The sequence below is a fragment of the Elephas maximus genome, chromosome 7 (assembly GCF_024166365.1).
Source record: "Elephas maximus indicus isolate mEleMax1 chromosome 7, mEleMax1 primary haplotype, whole genome shotgun sequence".
Lineage (NCBI taxonomy): Eukaryota > Metazoa > Chordata > Mammalia > Proboscidea > Elephantidae > Elephas > Elephas maximus.
Genome location: NC_064825.1, coordinates 137,225,469 through 137,242,792, shown reverse-complemented (window position 1 = coordinate 137,242,792; position 17,324 = coordinate 137,225,469). Strand labels below are relative to the sequence as shown.

Here is a 17,324-nt window from a genome sequence, read left to right as displayed (position 1 = left end):
GGCGCGTGCACGTGCGGGGCGTGCTCGTGTGCGGCGGGGCGTGCGCGTGCTCGTGCGGAGCGAGGGGCGTGCACGTGGGAGCGTGCTCGTGCGGGCGAGGGGCGTGCACGTGCGGAGCGTGCTCGTGCGGGGCGAGGCGTGCACGTGCGGGGCGAGGCGTGCGCGCGACCGGGAGGACGCAGGTCACGTGGCGCGGCGGCCTGGGAGACAGGCTGGAGCGGCGCGGTGCGCGTGCGCAGTTCCTCTTTCGGCAGCACTGGGGCAGCGCCCGGTTCTCCGCTACCGGCGCGGCTCAGGGTCTGATTCCCGGTCGGACTCCGTCCGCTCCGCGGAGTCCCCGGTCCCCGCCCTCGACACCATGAGCCCCGTGGCCCCGGAGAACCTGCAGACGGGTCCGAGTTTGGGCGGAGGGCCGCCATGCGGGAGCATGAGGGGTCTCCCCGGATGGATGTCCTGGCCCTGCTCTGAGGTCCAGCCAGGAATCCAGTTTCGTCCCCTTCCCTGGGCCCTCGACCCGAGCAATAAGCACTTCCAGCCAGCTCCGGCCCAGGCAGAGGGTGCGTCCCCGTGGACTAGGGACCCTCCCTGTGGGCATGGGTCTCTCCCCGTGGACAAGGGTCCCTCCCTGTGGATGAAGGCCCCTCCCGTGGATTTGGGCCCTGAATAATAGATCACTGCAGGCCTCCCTGTGCCCCCACCCCACTGGGCACTGGAGGACACACAGAGAACTCCAGGGGCAAACTCTGTCCAGTGGGCCTTACGTCCTGGGGAGGGAGCTGGACAATGGACTTTGTAAAAAGGTAAAGCACAGTTTGTTAAAAGGTGGCCTGTGCATGGGGTAAGGGAAAGCAGGGTAACGGACCGGAGGGGGCGAGGTCCGGTGACAGCTGAAACTTAAGTGGGAGCTCAGGGTGGGCTGCACTTGAAAGTGACACTGAAGGAGGCCAAGGGGCTCTAAGCAGTGGGAAGGGCCAGCCAGTGGCCGTAGAGCTCAGTGGGATGGTGTGGGCTCTGGAGACCCTGTGGCAGCAGGAGCGGAGCCGCCAACCAGGGAGGGGAGCCAAGGGGCCCGTGGAGGGGTTGGGATGGAAGGATTCCACCTCAACAGAACAGTTGTGGGTAGACAGAGAGGAGTATCCAGGATCATTTCCAGCCTGAGCTCCTGAGAAAAAGATGACATCACTTCCTGTGAAGGGGCTGCTCCAGGAATGCTGGGTTCGGTTAGTAAAATCAAGGGTGAAGTTTGGGCAAGTTGCGTTTGAGGTGATTTTCCTGTAATTGTTGAGGAACAGGAGGGTTGGGGTTGTACAATGGGGCTGCCAGTGATCAAATCCTGGACTGGAGAGAAAAAAACATGGAGCTCAGGACCAAATGTCAAGAAGAGCAGCCAGTATGGAAGAGCCTGGTATAGGTTAGGAAAGCTGGGGTGTGGAGGAATCTGTCACCGGCAGGCTCAGGTATGGAAGGCCCAGCAGGAGGGAGTCTGGCCGCAGGGCATATCTGAGGTCCCGCCCGCCCCTGATAAGACTAGGGAACTGTTGTGATGGTTGAGAACCACCCAAGTGCCCAACTCCGCCAAGTCTGTGGGAGACACCGCCCACTGGCCCCACCTCCTCCATTTCACCTAGCATGAAGGAGGAGGCCCTCCGGCTCTCCCAGGCCCTGACCACGCTGGCCAGTCAAGAGCTCTCTGGCTTACCTGCTGCCCAGCACTCCAGCCTAGAAAAGAAGAAGAGCTGAGGGCACAGGACCCTGAGACAAGCAGGAGAGGGCCCAGGACCCTTGAAGCCTAGAGTTGAAGGGGGTCTGGACGGAGACACACAGGCCTGAGATCAAACCTGCAGACTGGGCCTGGTCATGCAGGGACATTTCTGGGTGTGTGGAGCCCCCGCAACGCTCACATACATGGGTGTCAGACCTGTAGCATGTAGGTGCAGGGTCCAGCAGCTCACCTGCCCCATCTGCAGCCCCTGCCCCCACCCCCACTGGCTGAGCCCATGGTCACCAGGCGCTGAGTCTCCAGGACCTGCCACCCTCCCCAGGGGCAGCACCCTAAAGCAGCAAAAAATGTCTGCAGTGCCACATCCTTGCCCCCCGCCCAGATTCCAAGGACTCCTTAAGCCAAGTTGTTGCTGTCTCCTCTCCGGGGCCCTTCCTTGATGGTGGACAGAGAGGCTGATCTGTATGTGCAAGACTGTGCACGACCATGTGCGTTCACCTGTGTTCCAGTGTGCACCACGGACATGAGGAAGCAGACTGGTGTCCAGGGTTGGCGTGTGCATGCAGGTGACCCTGGGTGCAGGATGGGGCGCACGCATGTGCATGTGACCCCAGGAATAAGAATGAGTGTGCACATAGATCAGCAAGCAGGAGAGCCTGTGAGAGTGTGTACCCACATGGCATTCAGGAGCTCAGTGCAGGTGGCCCAGGCCGTGGCGGTGCGTGGGAGGAGGGCCTGGACGGTGGGCAGCCGTGGCCCAGGCCGTGGCGGTGCGTGGGAGGAGGGCCTGGGCAATGGGCAGCCGTGGCCGTGGCGGTGTGTGGGAGGAGGGCCTGGACGATGGGCAGCAGTGGTCCAGGCAGCATCCAGCTGCAGCTCTCCTCTGAGTCTGGTTTGGGGTCTGCCTTTCCAAGTCTGTGTACAGCTGGTGTACACAGACAAGGTGATCCCAAGGGCCTATCACTGGGGTTCAGTCCTTGAGTGGGGTGCCTCTTTCTTGATGGAATTGCTGCCCAGCCACTGAACAGCAGCTCTACCCCCATGCCCTGCCCAGTCGTGCTTGGCACATCTGCCCCCTTCCTGGTAGCTTCCCCTTCTGATGGGTCAGTCCTCCACCCCCACTCCTAGCCCGGGTGTACCTCCTCCGTACACTGTCCTGGGCCTGGACACCATGAGCACCTTGAGCCCCAGGCCCTGCCCTGGGTGCTGTGAAAGTTAATGTTTGGGCTCAGGCCGGAGGGGACCACACACCCTACGGCAGGACACTGGTTTTCTCTCCGGCCTCAAGCCAGCCCTCCTTGATATCTCAGGATAAGCCCTGCCCCATCCAACTATCTGGGGCCCTGGGAAGGCCCCTCATACCTCACCCGTCCAGGGCCCAGGGTGAAAGCCCTGCATCTCCCCCACCCCCACCCCCAGCCAGTGCTGACGGGGTGCCTGGTGTGGGGACAAGTTGGTCCCATGCCTCTGCCTCGCCCTCACAGACTACACCTGGTCCTGTATAGTCCATGACTGGCTTGCCCACTGCAGGGGACGCCTGAAGGGGCTTCGCAGAGCAAGGGAGCACCCATCCTGTGCAATACCTACTGTGACTGCCCCGCCCAGAGTCAGCCAGGGGAGCAGAGGGCACCCAGGCCCACCTTAAGGGTGACATCCGGGCCAGGTGACTGAGCACAATGGGGCTGCTGCAGGGGAAGACGGGCAGGTATCTGCTACTCTCAGGACTAAGTAGATCTGCAACCAGAGGCCCAGCCCTGGGCAACAAGGCACTTGTCTCCTGGGAAGGGTCCCAGGTCTGTGGGGAGTGGTCCCACTGATGCAGGGCCAGGGCCTCCCCTCCTGGGCCTGTTGTGGGGCGTGTCCAGGGCTGTACCTGGTGGTCTGTCCCCACCCCACCCTGTCCTTCCCACTGAGCCTTCTCCCAAGACCCTGTCCGGGGCTGGAACCTGGGGTCCTGAGCAGTGGGGCTCCAGAACCTCCCCTACAGGCGGGGTATTTGAGCACCACCTACATGCTGTTCAGTGCGTGGTGTATCCAATGGTCGGTGCCCAGGTAGGGCAGATCAAGATGGCTGGGCCCAGGTAGGCAAGGGGGCTAGGCACAGGGGCTGTCAGGGCAGGGGGTGGTGATGGCATTGAACCTGGGGTCTACTTGTTCAGGGACCCTGAGGCATCGGGTTTCGTGGTGGCAGACACATGTTATCATTCTCCAATAAAAAGACTGTATTTCTCCATTTCCTGTGTCTGGAACTTGTTCTTGCTGGGGTGGAGCTGCAAGGAGGATGGGGGCTGGGATCCTGGGTGACTTTCAGCCCTTCAGGGGGTTGGGGGGAGAGCTACCCACTGTCTCCGGCTCTCCTGCCTCGTGGGCCTCAGCTTGGCCTACCTTGGAGCTCCAGTCTTCCAGTCTCTGGAGCTTTTCTCCTGGGTGAACCCTCTGCTTCGGAGCACACCTGAGCCTTTCCCTGTGGCCTTTGCAATTGCTACCCCTCCCTGAAATCCTAGAGTGCTTTCTCTGCCCATCAAACTCCTAACCGTCCCTCAATGCTCATGGGCACCAGAGGGTCCATCTGTCAGCCCCCTTTGCTAAGAACCACCCCTCTTCCTCCCACAAGGATGTTCTAAGTGCCCCTGTCCTGTGCCCTGGCCACTCTAGGGGACCTCAGCGATGGGAACGGGGATTGGGAGACATCGGGGTTCTTGGCAGCATTCAGGCCCCTGATCCAGGGTTTCCTTTGGCCCGGACTAGGCTAGTGGTGTCCAGACACTGAGAACAAATGCCTAAGAGTAAGGAGGTGAGGGAGGTGGGCTGGGATCCAGGCTGGCCTCTCCAATGCCGAGGGCCCCAAAGGACACCCAGGGAGCAGCTTGGCAGAGCCCTCCTCCTGCACATGACCAGCATGTCTGAGCCACGTGTTGAATTCCTGGCTGCCTCAAAGGTTTGCATGCTAGGAGCAGACATGGGGTCCAGCAGGCTCCCCAGGAACAGATTGAGCAACTTCCCTCCAGCAAACCTCGGGGTACCCTGCTGGGCTGGAGGGCTGGGGCTGAGTCCCAGTCACCCCTCCCTTTGTTTCTGGTCACAGTGACAGCCCAACTTGACATCTGGCCCAAGCAGCAAAAGAACCGAGCTGACTCACAGTTCCAGGGCCAGGGCCGGGGACCAGGGAAATCACCATGTCGCTCTGCACTGCTGCCAGGCCCAGCCCCTCTCCTGCTGGGACTGGCTTCCTCTCACTAGGGCCCATGGTGCTGGCAGCCCAGCCTCTTTCCTGCTCAGCAACCAATCCAGCAGTGAGTGCGCTTCACCCAAGTTCAAAGCCCCCGGCTGGAGGGGCTATAGCCACAGCCAGGACCTGCTGCCAAGATGCAGGGAGGGGGCACTGCCTGCTGGCCCAGGTGTCAGAGTGAATGGGAACCGTAACACCCCAGGTAGCCACAGCCACATGCAGCCTGTAGGGGCCTTGGTCACTCTGCCTGACTGAGGGACAAGAGTGGGTCTGGCGGCCCAGCCTGGCCTCATGCCTGATCAATGGTCACACCGAGAATGCATGAGGGTCTCCAAAGAGAAGCCTCATGACCTTGGTGGGAAAGGAAGCTGCAGAGAAAAGCCTGATGTGCACACGGGCACAGCGGGATGCGGCGTTGGGAGGGGCCGTGGGGAAAGCCACCAGAATCAAGGCATGGAGGTGGCCGGTGGGGCCAGAGAAGGGGCCTGGGGTCCCACCCACCCTACCTGGAAGACCTGGGTGTGGATCTGTGACCCCCCCCCAGTGCAAAGCCCGTGCCCCTCTGGCCTCGTTCGGGTGAGGATGCCAGCCAGGCCGTTAGACAATACAGTTTATTTCAGACTCAGCGTCCACGCAGGGTTCCTGGCGGCTAGCTGGACTGGTGCCCACTGCCACCCTCTGAAAGCCCACCCTCGGCTGCCACCAACAGGTCAAAGCTGGACCAGACTTGCAGGCGGGCCTCCTTGAAGCGATGGGCAGTGGACGCAATGAAGGCCTCTGCCGAGCAGCTCTACTCTACCTGTGTTATTGCATTTATACGCTTGTTCGGCTTGGAGGGCGCCGGGTTGGGCAGGAGGGGCGGGCTCCACCCCCAGGACAAATGCAGAGGGATGGGGAGAGGTCTCTGGAGGGCACTGAGGGAGCTCCAACCTCGGGCCCACCCAGGGCTGGAGAAGGAGAGGAGCCTTGGAGCTCTTTTTGCCCGACAGGGGATAGTCGGGGGGGGGGGGGTGGAGGGACAGTGGGGGGGCATGACCACCTACTGCAGACCCAGAGCAGAGCTGGGTGCCAAAACAGCCGTGCCCTTAATGTCCCCACAAGGGCCAGGGCCGGGGTTGGGACTTCAGAGACTGGCCCAGGAGCTCTGGCCTGGTGGTGTCAAGCCTCTCATGGGACCCCTCCCTACCAGGCTGGACATACTGAGCACCAGCCAGGTGGCCACACACAGTGCCCGTTTCTTTCTCATTGAGCCCTCCCCAACGTCGGAGCTTGCTTGGCCTGTTGTGGAAGCCCACAGCCAGGCTCCTTCCTGCCTGTGGGTTCCCAGCAGGCGGGCGGTCTGTCTCCCTGTCCCTCTGCAGTATGTCTGTGGGGTGGATATGTGTACACGTGTGTCTGTGTGCAGGTGCGCACGTATGGGTAGCTATATGCCATTCTGCATGCACTAGTTTTCCCAGTCTGCCCAAGAAGGGGCTCCGTGCCCCCTGGCACACCGGCCATCATTTTTTACGGGCCAGGAAGGCCACACCAAGAACTAGGGCCACGGCTGCCACAGCCACACCCCCAGCTACCAGCAGGGGGGTCAAGTTCTCGAAGGGGCAGGGACCTTGGCCCCCTGGACCCCTGCTGCCAGCCTCATCCTCCTCGGCGCCATCCCCAGGACCCTTAGGCTCTGGGGTTGCATCGGGGCTGCTGGGGGCTGCAGGAGCTGGCTTCAGGTTGCTGTGGTTGTTGAGGAGGGCAGGGTCTGCCTTGGCCGGGGTCTTCTTGGCAGGTGCTGGGGTGGGGGCTGCCAGCTGCTCCTGCTTTTCCACAGGGCCCTCCTTCTTCCCAGGCTTGGCAGATGCAGCCCCGGGGGCTTTCCCATCAGCAGCAGGGGGGCCTCTGGGCTCAGCAGGGGCCTGTGGTGCCTTGGTGTCGGGCTTGGGGCTGCTGGCCGACTTTCCTCTGGACTCCATGGTGGGCTGTACTGGTGGGCTGGGAGGAGTGCTCTGGTAGGCAGGAGACAGGTGGCTGGATCTCAGGGGCTCAGGACAGCTCACTCCTAAGCATTATATGGGGTCTGGAAGAGGAGACAAGGGAGGCTGAGCAATGGCACCGGGCCTCTTCTGCCCAGCCCCAACCCTGTTGTTTCCATGGAGCTCAGGAGCCTGGCCTCTGTCCTCAGTCCAGCCCGACAGCAACCTGAGAGGCCAGTGCTGGGTGAGACCAGTTAAGGGCCTCAGTTTCCTCATCTGTGAGGTATATCTATGTACACACTTATGCACATATACATACCCTGGGGCGGGGAGGCCCCTCATGGAGAAGGCAGGCCCCATCTGGCCCCAAGAACTGGGGGGTCTGCAGTCAAGGGGAGGCAGGTCCTAGCCACGGGGCACAGACAGAGCCCATCTACCAAGGACCCTTCCCAGGACAGTGCCCTGGTTTCTCAGAGGCTGTGATCTGGCCAGCCTCTAGCAGAGGGAGGGCAGGGCCCGACATCCAGAGCCTGGGTGCTCAGCCAGCCATTGGGTGGGAGTGGCTGCTAGTACCCTGAGAAGCTGAAGTCATTTCCCGGAGGCTGGAATCCTAGGCTGGAGGCTAGGTGGCACCTGGGCCTCCACCAGAAGTCTGATCCTCCCAACCCTGGGACTGGCTCCCTCCTACCAGCCTCGCCTGCCTCCCAGCTCCAGGGCTTGAGGCTGCACTTGCCTCTGAGGTCAGAGGGGCCCCTGGTGCAGCCTGGGGTGGGCACCCACAGTTTCAGCGTCAACACCCCCAAGTTGGTGGGTCAGGGCACAGGGTGGGGGCACTGCACTAGAGGAATGGCCTCATTGGGGCTCTCACTGTCCCCGGGGGTGGGGAGGGACTGGTGGCCAATATGCTGCACTGGGGTGGGCCTCTCCTCAAAGACCTGGACGCGCTACCTGGCTGCTTTTCTGGGGAGGACAAGAAATTCCCCACCCACAGGGAAAGGGAGGCAGTGTGATGGTTGCAGCATAGGCCCCCCACTTCAGGCCAGGTGTGGTGACCACACTGAAGGTCACCTCAAGGTCACAGTGTGATGGGGTGCCCCGGCAAGAGGCCCCATTGCTGCCCTGCCTCTCCAGAAGCCCCAGCTGCCCCATCACCCCCACCTGCCCGCAGAGCGGCCCAGCTGAGCAGCCAGCTTAGCAAAGGGCAGGTGACCTGCTCCTCCTTCTCCCCCCCCAGACCCCGGAATGATTTTCGGCCCACACTGACATCACCCGCATGCCCCCTCCCCCGCTCCCCAGCCGCTCAGCCCAGGAGAACAAGGGGCTGGGTGCGCGCAACCCCAATGACCTTCAAGGCGGGTGCTGCGTGCTTCCCTTCACCCCTACCCTCCGGGGCACCGCGGGAACCCGACCCTAGGCTCCAGCCCCAGTGAGCCGCTGACCCCGCGCCTTACGCCGTCCTCCAGCCGGCTCCACCTGCGCTGCGGTGCTCTCCCCGCTGACAGGGAGCGGGCGGCTGCTGCGGATGCCAGAGGAGAGCTCGGGAGTTTCCCACAATGCACTGCTGCCGGCCGCAGAAGGGAGGACCAGCGTGGGAGGGGCGGCGAGCAGCAAATGGGGGCTCAGGGCAGCCGGCTCCGCCCGCTCGGCAAGACGGCGCCTGGATCCGCTGGGGACTCTGGGTCCTCAAACCCAGCTTTTGTGTGTGTGTGGTGAGTATGTATGTAACGGACCGTTTGCCATTTATACAACTTTCACCTCTACAGTTCAGTGACATTCATCATGTTCAACCATCACGGTTAACCGTTCCCAAACCCAGCTCTCGACCCCAAGGGAGTTTTCTGGGTTCTAGGAAAAGAGCTGTGAGCTGCGGCGGCCCAGCCCACACCCCTGTCCCGGCGGCAGGAAGCAGAAGTCCCGGTTCTCCCTGCCAGGACCCCCTGCAGGCCAGGGCCCCCTGCAGGCCAAGACCCCCTGCAAGCCAGGGCCCCCTGCAGGCCAGGACCCAATGCAGGCCAGGACCCCCTCTAGGCCAAACTGTGGGGCTAGGGGGCTGGGCCTGGGGCCAGGGAGGGACCAGTTATGGGAGGGGGGGCCGCCCTTCCCACCCTCATCCCCAAACAAGAGTTCTGGGAAGGAAATATCTACTTAGAATATTTATTTATCCTCTTACATGACAGGACACAAAAAGTTACTTCTTAAAACTCTCCAAAAGAAAAAAAAAAAATAGAATTCTGTAAGCAGCAGCAGTAGCTTCCAAGGTACAGGTGATGGGAGGGGTGGCTCCCAGGGACAACCGTGAACTGGGGGGCCCAGGCCTGAGCCCCAGGTAGTGTCACTGGGGAGGGACCCACAAGGGGCCCTGGTCAGGGGAACACAGCACCACCACACAGGATCAATTACCAACGGGATCACTTGCTGGGGCGGGCCAGGAGCCTGCCTCAGTTCACAACACGCACAGGTGGAGAAGGTTGGGGGTAGAGCTTTCTGGAGTGTGGTCAGGGGCCTGTGGAGAGGCCCAGAGAGTAGGTTGGTCCTGGGAGGGCTGAGGGAGCAGCTCCTGGCCCCCCAACCCTGCAATTACAGCCAGAGCCCCAGGCTCCATACTGGTCCTCAGGCCTGCCCTTTCCCCCCACGGGAGGGCCAGACTCAGAGCAGGGGGTCTTAGAGGAGGGGTATGTCCAAGGTGCTACAAGAGGGATAGGACTGGAGGAGTAAATCCCTGGACAGTCAGCAGAGAGCCTGGGAGACACGCACGCACGCACGCACGCACGCACGCACGCTGACTGCCACCCTGAGGGGCCAGGCTGACGGCTGGATGGTGTGACTTGACCCCACAGTCCGCATGCACGCACACACGTACACACAAACATTACATGCTCAAGGCCCTTGGCTGGGGGTGGAGGGAGATGGACCCACTATGAGGGTGCTGGGTCCCACAGTGAACAGGAAGGGGGGCCTGCCCTGGGAATGAGAAATTCAGTGTGACCCTCGCCCCCCCGGATTTCTGGCTCAACACTGGGAGCAAGGGACCCCAACCCTCCCGCAAGGCTAGGAGTGGGATGGAGTCCTGGCCAAGGGAAGAGCAACAGGGGGAGGGCAGGCCAATGGACGGAGAAGTGGACAGTGCCACTCGGGCTCGGCAGATTCAATAAATAGGTTTGTGCAGGGCCCCTCATGGACCAGGGGCCAAGCCTGGGAACCGGAGCCGGGTGGGCTGGGGGTAGGGTCCAGTTGTCCATGCCAGGCAGGGGCCCCCAGCCTAGAGACCAGCTCTGCCCTGGGGGTGATCAGGCCAGGCTGGGCAGGGTCGGCTCCAGGAATGTACAGGTTTCTGCATTTTCTACATAAATAAGACATTGATCCCATGGTCCTGCAGGCAGAGCCCCGAAGGGACCTACAGCTGCACCACTTGCATGGACCCTGTGCTCTTCCTCAGCCCCCTCCTGGCAACGCAGATGGGAGGCCTTCCGTCGTTCAGTCCTGGGGCAGTGCAGCATTCAGGCCTGGGGGCCCTGCAGCAGCCCCAGCAGGGACTCAGCGATGCCCAGGAAGTAGACCACCTGGGCAATACCAAACAGTGGGGCAATGACCAGGGCACGGCAGTAGGCGCCCTTAAGGAAGGCCAAGGGGCCCTCATGCCGCAGGATCTTCCTGTGGGGGAAAGGTCAGGTCAGGGGGCAGCCCTGCCTCCCCCATCCCCTCCCCACTCCCTTCCCCTTCCCCTTCCCCTGTCCCTGCTGTGCCCCACCCCCACCCCCACCCCAGGGGACCTCACACACCTGGCACAGTCCAGGAACCCTGAATAGGTGTCCTCGTTAACCCCACGCTGAAGGGACTGGAGGCGTGTCTTCACCACTGCAGGAAGTGTAGGGTCAGGGTGGGAGTCCCCTGCCAATCCTGGAGCCACCCCCTCAGCCCGTAACCTGCCCGGGGCCCAGGGCCAAGCACTGACCATCACAGGGGTTGACGGCCACAGCAGCCGCACTTCCGGCCACACACCCAGCTAAGAAGGACACGTAAAAGGGAGACTTCTCGCCAGATACCGGTTGGCCGAGCTGGTTCAGGTTGGCAAAGAGCGGGAAGTAGACGATGGAGAAAGGGACGTCCCTGCAGGGGGGGGCAGCGGTGACGACCGGGGTCACCGCAGGCAGCCGGGGCTGTCCCTCTCTGCCCTCCCTGGCCTCCCCACCTCAGCAGTGTGGCCCCCAGTCCCTTATAGAGACCAGCGATGCCTCGACTTCGCAGCAGGTCCCGGGTCAGCTGGGTGGCCGTGGGCCGGGGGATGGCTGGAGCCTCTGCCACAGGCTGCGTCCCACCCTGGGCTGGAAGCTGGGCCTGAGCAGCCAGGATCTTCTTCTGGGCAGCTGGGGAGGAAGGGGGACCTGGTTGCTGGCCCTTCTCGGTGGTGAGGGAACAGGGAGGTCCAGCCCACTGCCTCCACCCCAGGGTCTCCCCCACCCCCACCTATGCGGCCCCCAGGGTCTCCCCCACCCCCACCTATTCGGCCCCCAGGGTCTCCCCCACCCCACCTATGCGGCTCCCCAGGGTCTCCCCCACCCCCACCTATGCGGCCAGCATCCTGTAGCTGTATCTTTAGCATCTCCATGGGGGTTGTCACGATCACCTGGCAGGTGCCTGCCCCACAGCCAGCCAGCATCTCCTTCAACAGTGTTAGCTTCTGCCTGCAGCCGGGTGGGGGCCATCGTGAGGACAGTGGGGAGACCTCTGCCACCCAGAATGAGTCAGGCACTGCCTGCTACCTGGGGGACTGCTGCTGCATCTGGACAAAAGGGAGTGGGAGGCGTAGAGGTGATGCAGCCTCCAACCTGACACACTCTCTAGGCCCGGGCACAGAGCCACTGAGACAGATGGTCCCGTGGGCAGGACCTGGTGATGGCCAGTGGGCCATCCCTGCATAGAGAGATGGGGGACTGGGGTCTCAAATGCCCCCAAGAAGGGCAGTCTGTCCAGGGGTGTCCCTCTGGTGATGAGGAAAAGCTGGCCCGCACCCCCCAATTCCCACCTGCGTGGGGGTGACAGGCAGAGGCTGAGCACAGCTGATCTTCCCATGCAGGCGGGAGACAAGGAGAATACCCTACCGGCTGAGGAAAGCTGAGGCAAGGACTGCACACGGCAGAGCCCCTGGAGCCCTGCAGTAGGGTCGGGCTTGCTGGGCTGACTCTGTCCTACTCACAGCTATGTGGGACCGAAGGCCCACTCAGGTGTCTGCTACATGACCTTGGTCCCTGCAGCCCGGCTCCTTACCCATCCTTGGAAAGCTGATAACGGAAGAAATCGTTGGCTGCCAACTTGATGGCCTTCTCTGGGGTGACGAGTGTCAGGTTCACTGCAGCTCCTGTGGACACATGGGGTCAGGGACAGCTTGGGGGTCACGGGGCCAGGGGCAGCAGGTCGGGGGGTGGGCACACTGGCCTGGGTGGGAGGCTCCGGGCCAGCACTTGCCCCTGGGCTGGCCAAGCGTGGCCCTGCCGCCCCTTGGCACTTCCTCCTGCCCTCTCACCCACATTTGGGCCTGGTGTGTTCCAGGCCAGGAGGGGTACTCTCCCCACCCTCCCCTGCACGGTCCTCCCACTGCAGCCCCCATCCACCTCTGATTCCAGCCAGTGCTAATGGGTGTGTAGGTCAGAGCCCCTACAGACGAGGCAGAAAAGCCCCCTCAGTGCCGAAGGCTCAGGGCGGCTGCAGTCTGGGCAAATCCGGGATTGTCTCCTAAGCCGCTTTGCAGTAACGCCCACCACTCGTGGCCAGGCTCCAAGGGGGAGGAGGCTGCAGCCACCTCAGTGGGGCGGCGCCATCTCAGAGCCTCCCACCATGCCAGGTGCTGGCAGATGCTGCCCATGTAGTGGGGAGTGAGAAGTGGCACTAGCCAGAGACCCCACCTTTTCTGCCCTCCAAGGGTCAGCTGACGGCCCCCCAAGCACAGCCAGCCCCCACAGAATACGCCTGCCACACCCCACCCGAGCCTCACCGCGGTACATGCCGAAATAGCCCTCCGAGCGGATGGTTTTGATGAGGCAGTCGGACCTGCAAGCAAGGGGAGGTGGGTGAGCCTGAGCAGCCGCCAGAGACCACCTCATTCCCTGCCCAGGCCAGGACTGGCCTGGGGTGACAGGAAGAGGCCCTGTCCCAAACCAAGCAATGACCCCAGGCCTGCCCTGGCCTCACTCTCCCCTTTCGCCAACCAGGGAAGGAAGAGTATGGGCACTGCTGTGAGCCTTGTCCTGCCCCACCTCCCCTCCTGCCCAGGTCCCAGCTGGACTCTCTGTGCCTACCCCCCACTGCCAGCGGCCTCCCCAGCCCCCCACTCACATGCTTGTGTACATTCGCTGGCCATTTTGCTGATTCTGCAACCTTGTCTTGGCCAGGTCGATGGGAAACACGCAGGTGACCCCGATCAGCCCAGCAATGCCACCATTGATGAGCTTGGCTGGGAGACTAGTGGGAAGGCAGGGTGGGGTCAGAGGTCAGCAGGGCAAGGCTGGCAGGAGGGGGCAAGGCCAACAAGAGGGAAGCCAGGGCAGGGCTCTGACCTGATCTGCTTATCAGCCATTTAAGTGGCCCGTGTGTCCAGATAAGAGGTGGAGATACAGAGGAGGAGGGCAGCAGAGGAGGCGGCAGGGCAGAGGCGGAGGTGAAGGGGAGGCGGAGGCAGCGGGGCGGCAGCTGGACGCGGGGAGGGGCTGCCCGCCTGGTCTAGGGGGATTTCAGGGCGTCAGCCACACCTCAGTCCTAGAGGGACAGTAGCAGTGTCAGCAGGGTGGGCAGACAACTGCAGCAGAGACCAAGGGAATAAACCTCCCCGCCCCCCGGGCTGGAGCCATGACCAGTCCTAGGTGCATCCCAGGGTGGGTGTTCTGTTTCATCTCGAGGCCCCCGACCAGCATCACAGGTAAGGCAGGTGTCACCCCCATGGTATCACAGGCTCACTCGTGTGCACAAAGGTGTGCTCTAGCTTTTAAAGGGCCAGGCGCCTGGGGGGCAGTGGCAAATGTCAGTTGCCAGCTGGGGCCCCTTGAACGGGGGCTGGGGCTGCGCGTGCCACCCCCACATCCCTGAGAAGAGGCTGCCGGTGCCTGCTCCCTTCAGGGCTGGGGCTGGGGCTCCTCACCAGCCCCCTCCCGGTGCCCCAGAAATACACAGCTATCTCAGAGCACAGACTCCGCTCCTGCAACAGAACCCCTTCTGGGTCCAGATACCTCTCCCCATGAAAAAGCACCCAATACCCACAGACACCCAGTGCAGGCCGACCCTCCTCCTCTCTGCCCTCCCGAGAGGTTCACTCCAGACACAAACAGAAAACAGTGACCAGGGACCTCTGGAAGACTCAGATGTGTGGGGGCAGCTATAGGGGGCTGGCTGACCTTCTGAGACCCCTGTGGTTGGGACCCTCATGCAATCTAGGGGTGGGGAGAAAAGGGTCCTCCCACGGGGGCAGAGCTCAGAGCCAGACCCAGCCCTGGTGCCCCCCACAGGGTAGCTGCGGCCCTGGGCTGTGGGTGCTCCCAGGGTCCTCACCCCCGGCCCCCTCCCCCCGCTCTGCTAGACCTGGCAGGCCAGCTGTCACCCACAGCGCTGGGTCACAAGGCCCTGCTCTCTTGGCCCCTCGGAGGGACTTGTGACCTTCACCTCAGCTTCCCTGCCTCCATGGCAGCCCCTCCTCAGCTGCCCCCGCCCGCCAAGTCCCTGTTGCCCACCGCCCGCTCAGCTCACAGAACCTGCTCCAGCTCCAGCTCTGCTCCTCTGCAGCTCTGGGTGCCCGCTGGCTCTGAGCAGGAGATAAAGGAGGGAGGTGCAGAGACACTGTGATTGGCCGTGGGCAGGGTGAGGCGGGGCTGGGGGGGTGACTTTCTCTTTCTCTTTGGGCACCAGGGCTCTGAGAGGGAGTAACAGCATCTTTGGACAGGGTACTGCTTTAGGCGGGTGGCCTCGGGCCATGGGGTCTGACTCAGGCTGACCCAGCCTGCCAGTCCATAGCCCACAGGGGCCCCAGGCCAGGGACCCCATGCCCCAGCCACGCCGTGGGTCCTGTCCTCAGCCCTGAAGCCCCTTCCTCATCTGGGTCTGTCCAGGCCCCTGGGACCCCAATAATGAGGCACTCCATGTCAGATACCCTGTGTTTGTGGGACCTATGAGTGAGGGGGGGGGTGCATTTCAGGAAAAACTCCTGCTCTCTGGGGCTCCAGCCCCAGGCCCCACCCACCCCATGGGGACATATGTGTGGGATCAAAAGGGGTTGCAGGTCTCAGGCCACTGGCCAGTGCTCACAGGCCCTGGTCATCTGGCGGTCCAAGGGGACAGGCACAGGGCACTAACAGAGCCTTCTGCCCTTTGGGCTGCTGTGGCCTCACACACCCAGGGGAACCAGTTCGGGACATGCCTCTACCTGCCCTGCCAGCAGAGAGACCTGACCTCTGAACTCCAAACTGATCCTCCCACGTCAGACACAGCCAGGTCTCCCTGGAGTGGAGCCCACAGGGCAGGGCCTACATCCTCCCCGGCCCCTCCCTGAGGTCTACCCTGCCCTCCCAGACTGAGAGACTCCTGCCTTCCTGAGCACCCACTTTTCTCCCTGGTGATCCCACATTCTTCTGGGGTTAGAGAGGACACCTGGATGACGGGGGTCCCAGGCATCAGACAAAACACCTAGAGTGGGGAGGGGAGCTGTGGGCCTGGAAGAGCACCGTACGCCTGGAAGAGCACCGTGTGCCTGGAAGAGCAGTGTGTGCCTGGAAGAGCACCGTGGGCCTGGAAGAACACCGTGGCCCTGGAAGAGCACCGTGGGCCTGGAAGAACACCGTGGGCCTGGAAGAGCACCGTGGGCCTGGAAGAGCAGTGTGTGCCTGGAAGAGCACCGTGGGCCTGGAAGAGCACCGTGGCCCTGGAAGAGCACCGTGGGCCTGGAAGAGCACCGTGGGCCTGGAAGAGCACCGTGGGCCTGGAAGAGCACCGTGGGCCTGGAAGAGCACCGTGGGCCTGGAAGAGCAGTGTGGGCCTGGAAGAGCACCGTGCCTGGAAGAGCAGGGCAGGCCTGGAGTCCCAAGGCCAGAGAAGACATTCTCGTCCTGTGCCCCAACACTGTGCGTGGGGCCTGGGGTTGGGGGGCGGACAGTCACTGACTGAGAGGGGCTCTGCCTGGGAGAGTGCTGGCCAAGGGGGCCTCTAAACCCCGGCTCTTTCTGTTCTCTCTTTGCGGTTAGGTTCCCATCTCTCCTTCCGAGACAGCTGCCAGGGTCCGCCCCCTGCACCATGATGTTACCATAGAAACCCGCAGTCCCAGCCGGGCCTCCGGGGCTAAGTCAGGCCTCACAGCCCCTAGGAAAACTAAGGCCCAAGGCAGGCTGGGGAGAAAGCCGGAGAGTCCATAGACAGATCACGAGGACGAGGCTGCTTCTTCCGGTCGCAACGGGAGAATCTCCCACAAATGGCTAGAGCCCCTCACCCCCAGGAAGGCGATGGAGGTGAGGCTCAGAGCATGGGACTGGGTGCCAGCTCGCCATTCAATTTCCCTAGTCCCTTCCCCCCGGGAGGCGCTTTCTGTCCTGCCGGCTGGAGGGAGCCGGAAGGGGTCTCCCGCTGCGCGGTGCCCGGCAGGCGGACAAACGAGCCGGGTGAGGGCCGCTGGCTCCACTCCGAGGCGGCTCCGGCCCCCCGTCTGCTGGAGGGAAGCCCGGATGGAGCCCCGGCCGGCCCCGCTGCCACCCCCCCTCGCCAGGCAACGGCGAATCCAGCCACGCACGTGTCCACGCACGTCCGGCGGGGTCCCACGTGCGCGCCCCCACGGCCTGTCCCCGGCGCCTCGGAAAGCCAGCCCTCCTGCGGGGACACGTGTACGCAGGGAGCGCGCCCAGCGCCACGGGAGGCGAGCACGGCCTTCCACATCCGCGGCGGCCGCTGGTCCGAGCATCCGCCGCCCTGCAGGCCCCGCCAGAGCCGCCTGGTTCGGGAAGCTGTCACCTGCCCGGCCCGCGCCGCTCGCTCCGCGCCCCCGCAGCCTGGGCGCGCGAGGCGCAGGGGGCTGCCCGGCCGTACTCACCGCGCTCTGGCCGCCGCCGCGCCTGCCTCCCCGCGGTCCCGCGCGCCCGGCCTGCACCTAGCGGGGAGGCGGGCAGCTCCGCGCCGCGCTCCGCCCCCGGCCTCCGGCTCCCCCTCCCGGCCGCCGCGGCCACTGCGCCCGGCGCGCACAGCCCCGCGTCCTGCCGCTCCGCACCCCGGGACCAGGCACCGGCCCTGCACTCGCGGGCGGTCGTACCGGGAACGGACACCGGAGGGCGGGAGCTCCGAGCCGCTTGTCCTTAGAGTCGTTCCTTGGCCTCGCGTCCCCGGGATTACCCCATTGGGGATGCAGGGCCGGCGGCCAGGAGCGCCGAGGCGAGCGTCCTGGGGGAGAGCCGGGTCC

General features: G+C 63.5%; 2 protein-coding genes across 5 annotated transcripts; both read right to left on the bottom strand.

Annotated features, from left to right (window-relative positions):
• Positions 1-5,616: 5,616 nt before the first annotated feature.
• On the bottom strand, positions 5,617-8,427 carry CEND1 (cell cycle exit and neuronal differentiation 1). 2 transcript variants are annotated; one of them, XM_049890351.1, is made up of 2 exons: positions 8,359-8,427; positions 5,617-7,011 (listed from the first exon to the last, which is right to left on the bottom strand). In XM_049890351.1, exon 2 carries the CDS (start codon positions 6,905-6,907, stop codon positions 6,449-6,451), a length of 459 nt encoding a protein of 152 aa, XP_049746308.1. In that variant the 5' UTR covers positions 6,908-7,011; positions 8,359-8,427; the 3' UTR covers positions 5,617-6,448. The 2 variants fall into 2 exon arrangements, with proteins under 2 accessions (XP_049746308.1, XP_049746309.1); XM_049890352.1 differs by having other exon boundaries at positions 8,347-8,379.
• A 630-nt stretch (positions 8,428-9,057) lies between these two features.
• Positions 9,058-17,042, bottom strand: SLC25A22 (solute carrier family 25 member 22). Of its 3 annotated transcripts, XM_049892947.1 has the most exons (11): positions 16,962-16,988; positions 14,644-14,693; positions 13,459-13,657; positions 13,238-13,363; positions 12,897-12,952; positions 12,173-12,263; positions 11,471-11,589; positions 11,097-11,271; positions 10,860-11,014; positions 10,687-10,762; positions 9,058-10,558 (listed from the first exon to the last, which is right to left on the bottom strand). In XM_049892947.1, the coding sequence occupies exons 3-11, from the start codon at positions 13,476-13,478 to the stop codon at positions 10,405-10,407; spliced, it is 972 nt and encodes a 323-aa protein (XP_049748904.1). In that variant the 5' UTR covers positions 13,479-13,657; positions 14,644-14,693; positions 16,962-16,988; the 3' UTR covers positions 9,058-10,404. The 3 variants fall into 3 exon arrangements, with proteins under 3 accessions (XP_049748904.1, XP_049748903.1, XP_049748905.1); XM_049892946.1 differs by lacking the exon at positions 14,644-14,693 and having other exon boundaries at positions 16,962-17,042; XM_049892948.1 differs by lacking the exons at positions 14,644-14,693; positions 16,962-16,988 and adding an exon at positions 16,883-16,899.
• Between the last annotated feature and the right edge of the window lie 282 nt (positions 17,043-17,324).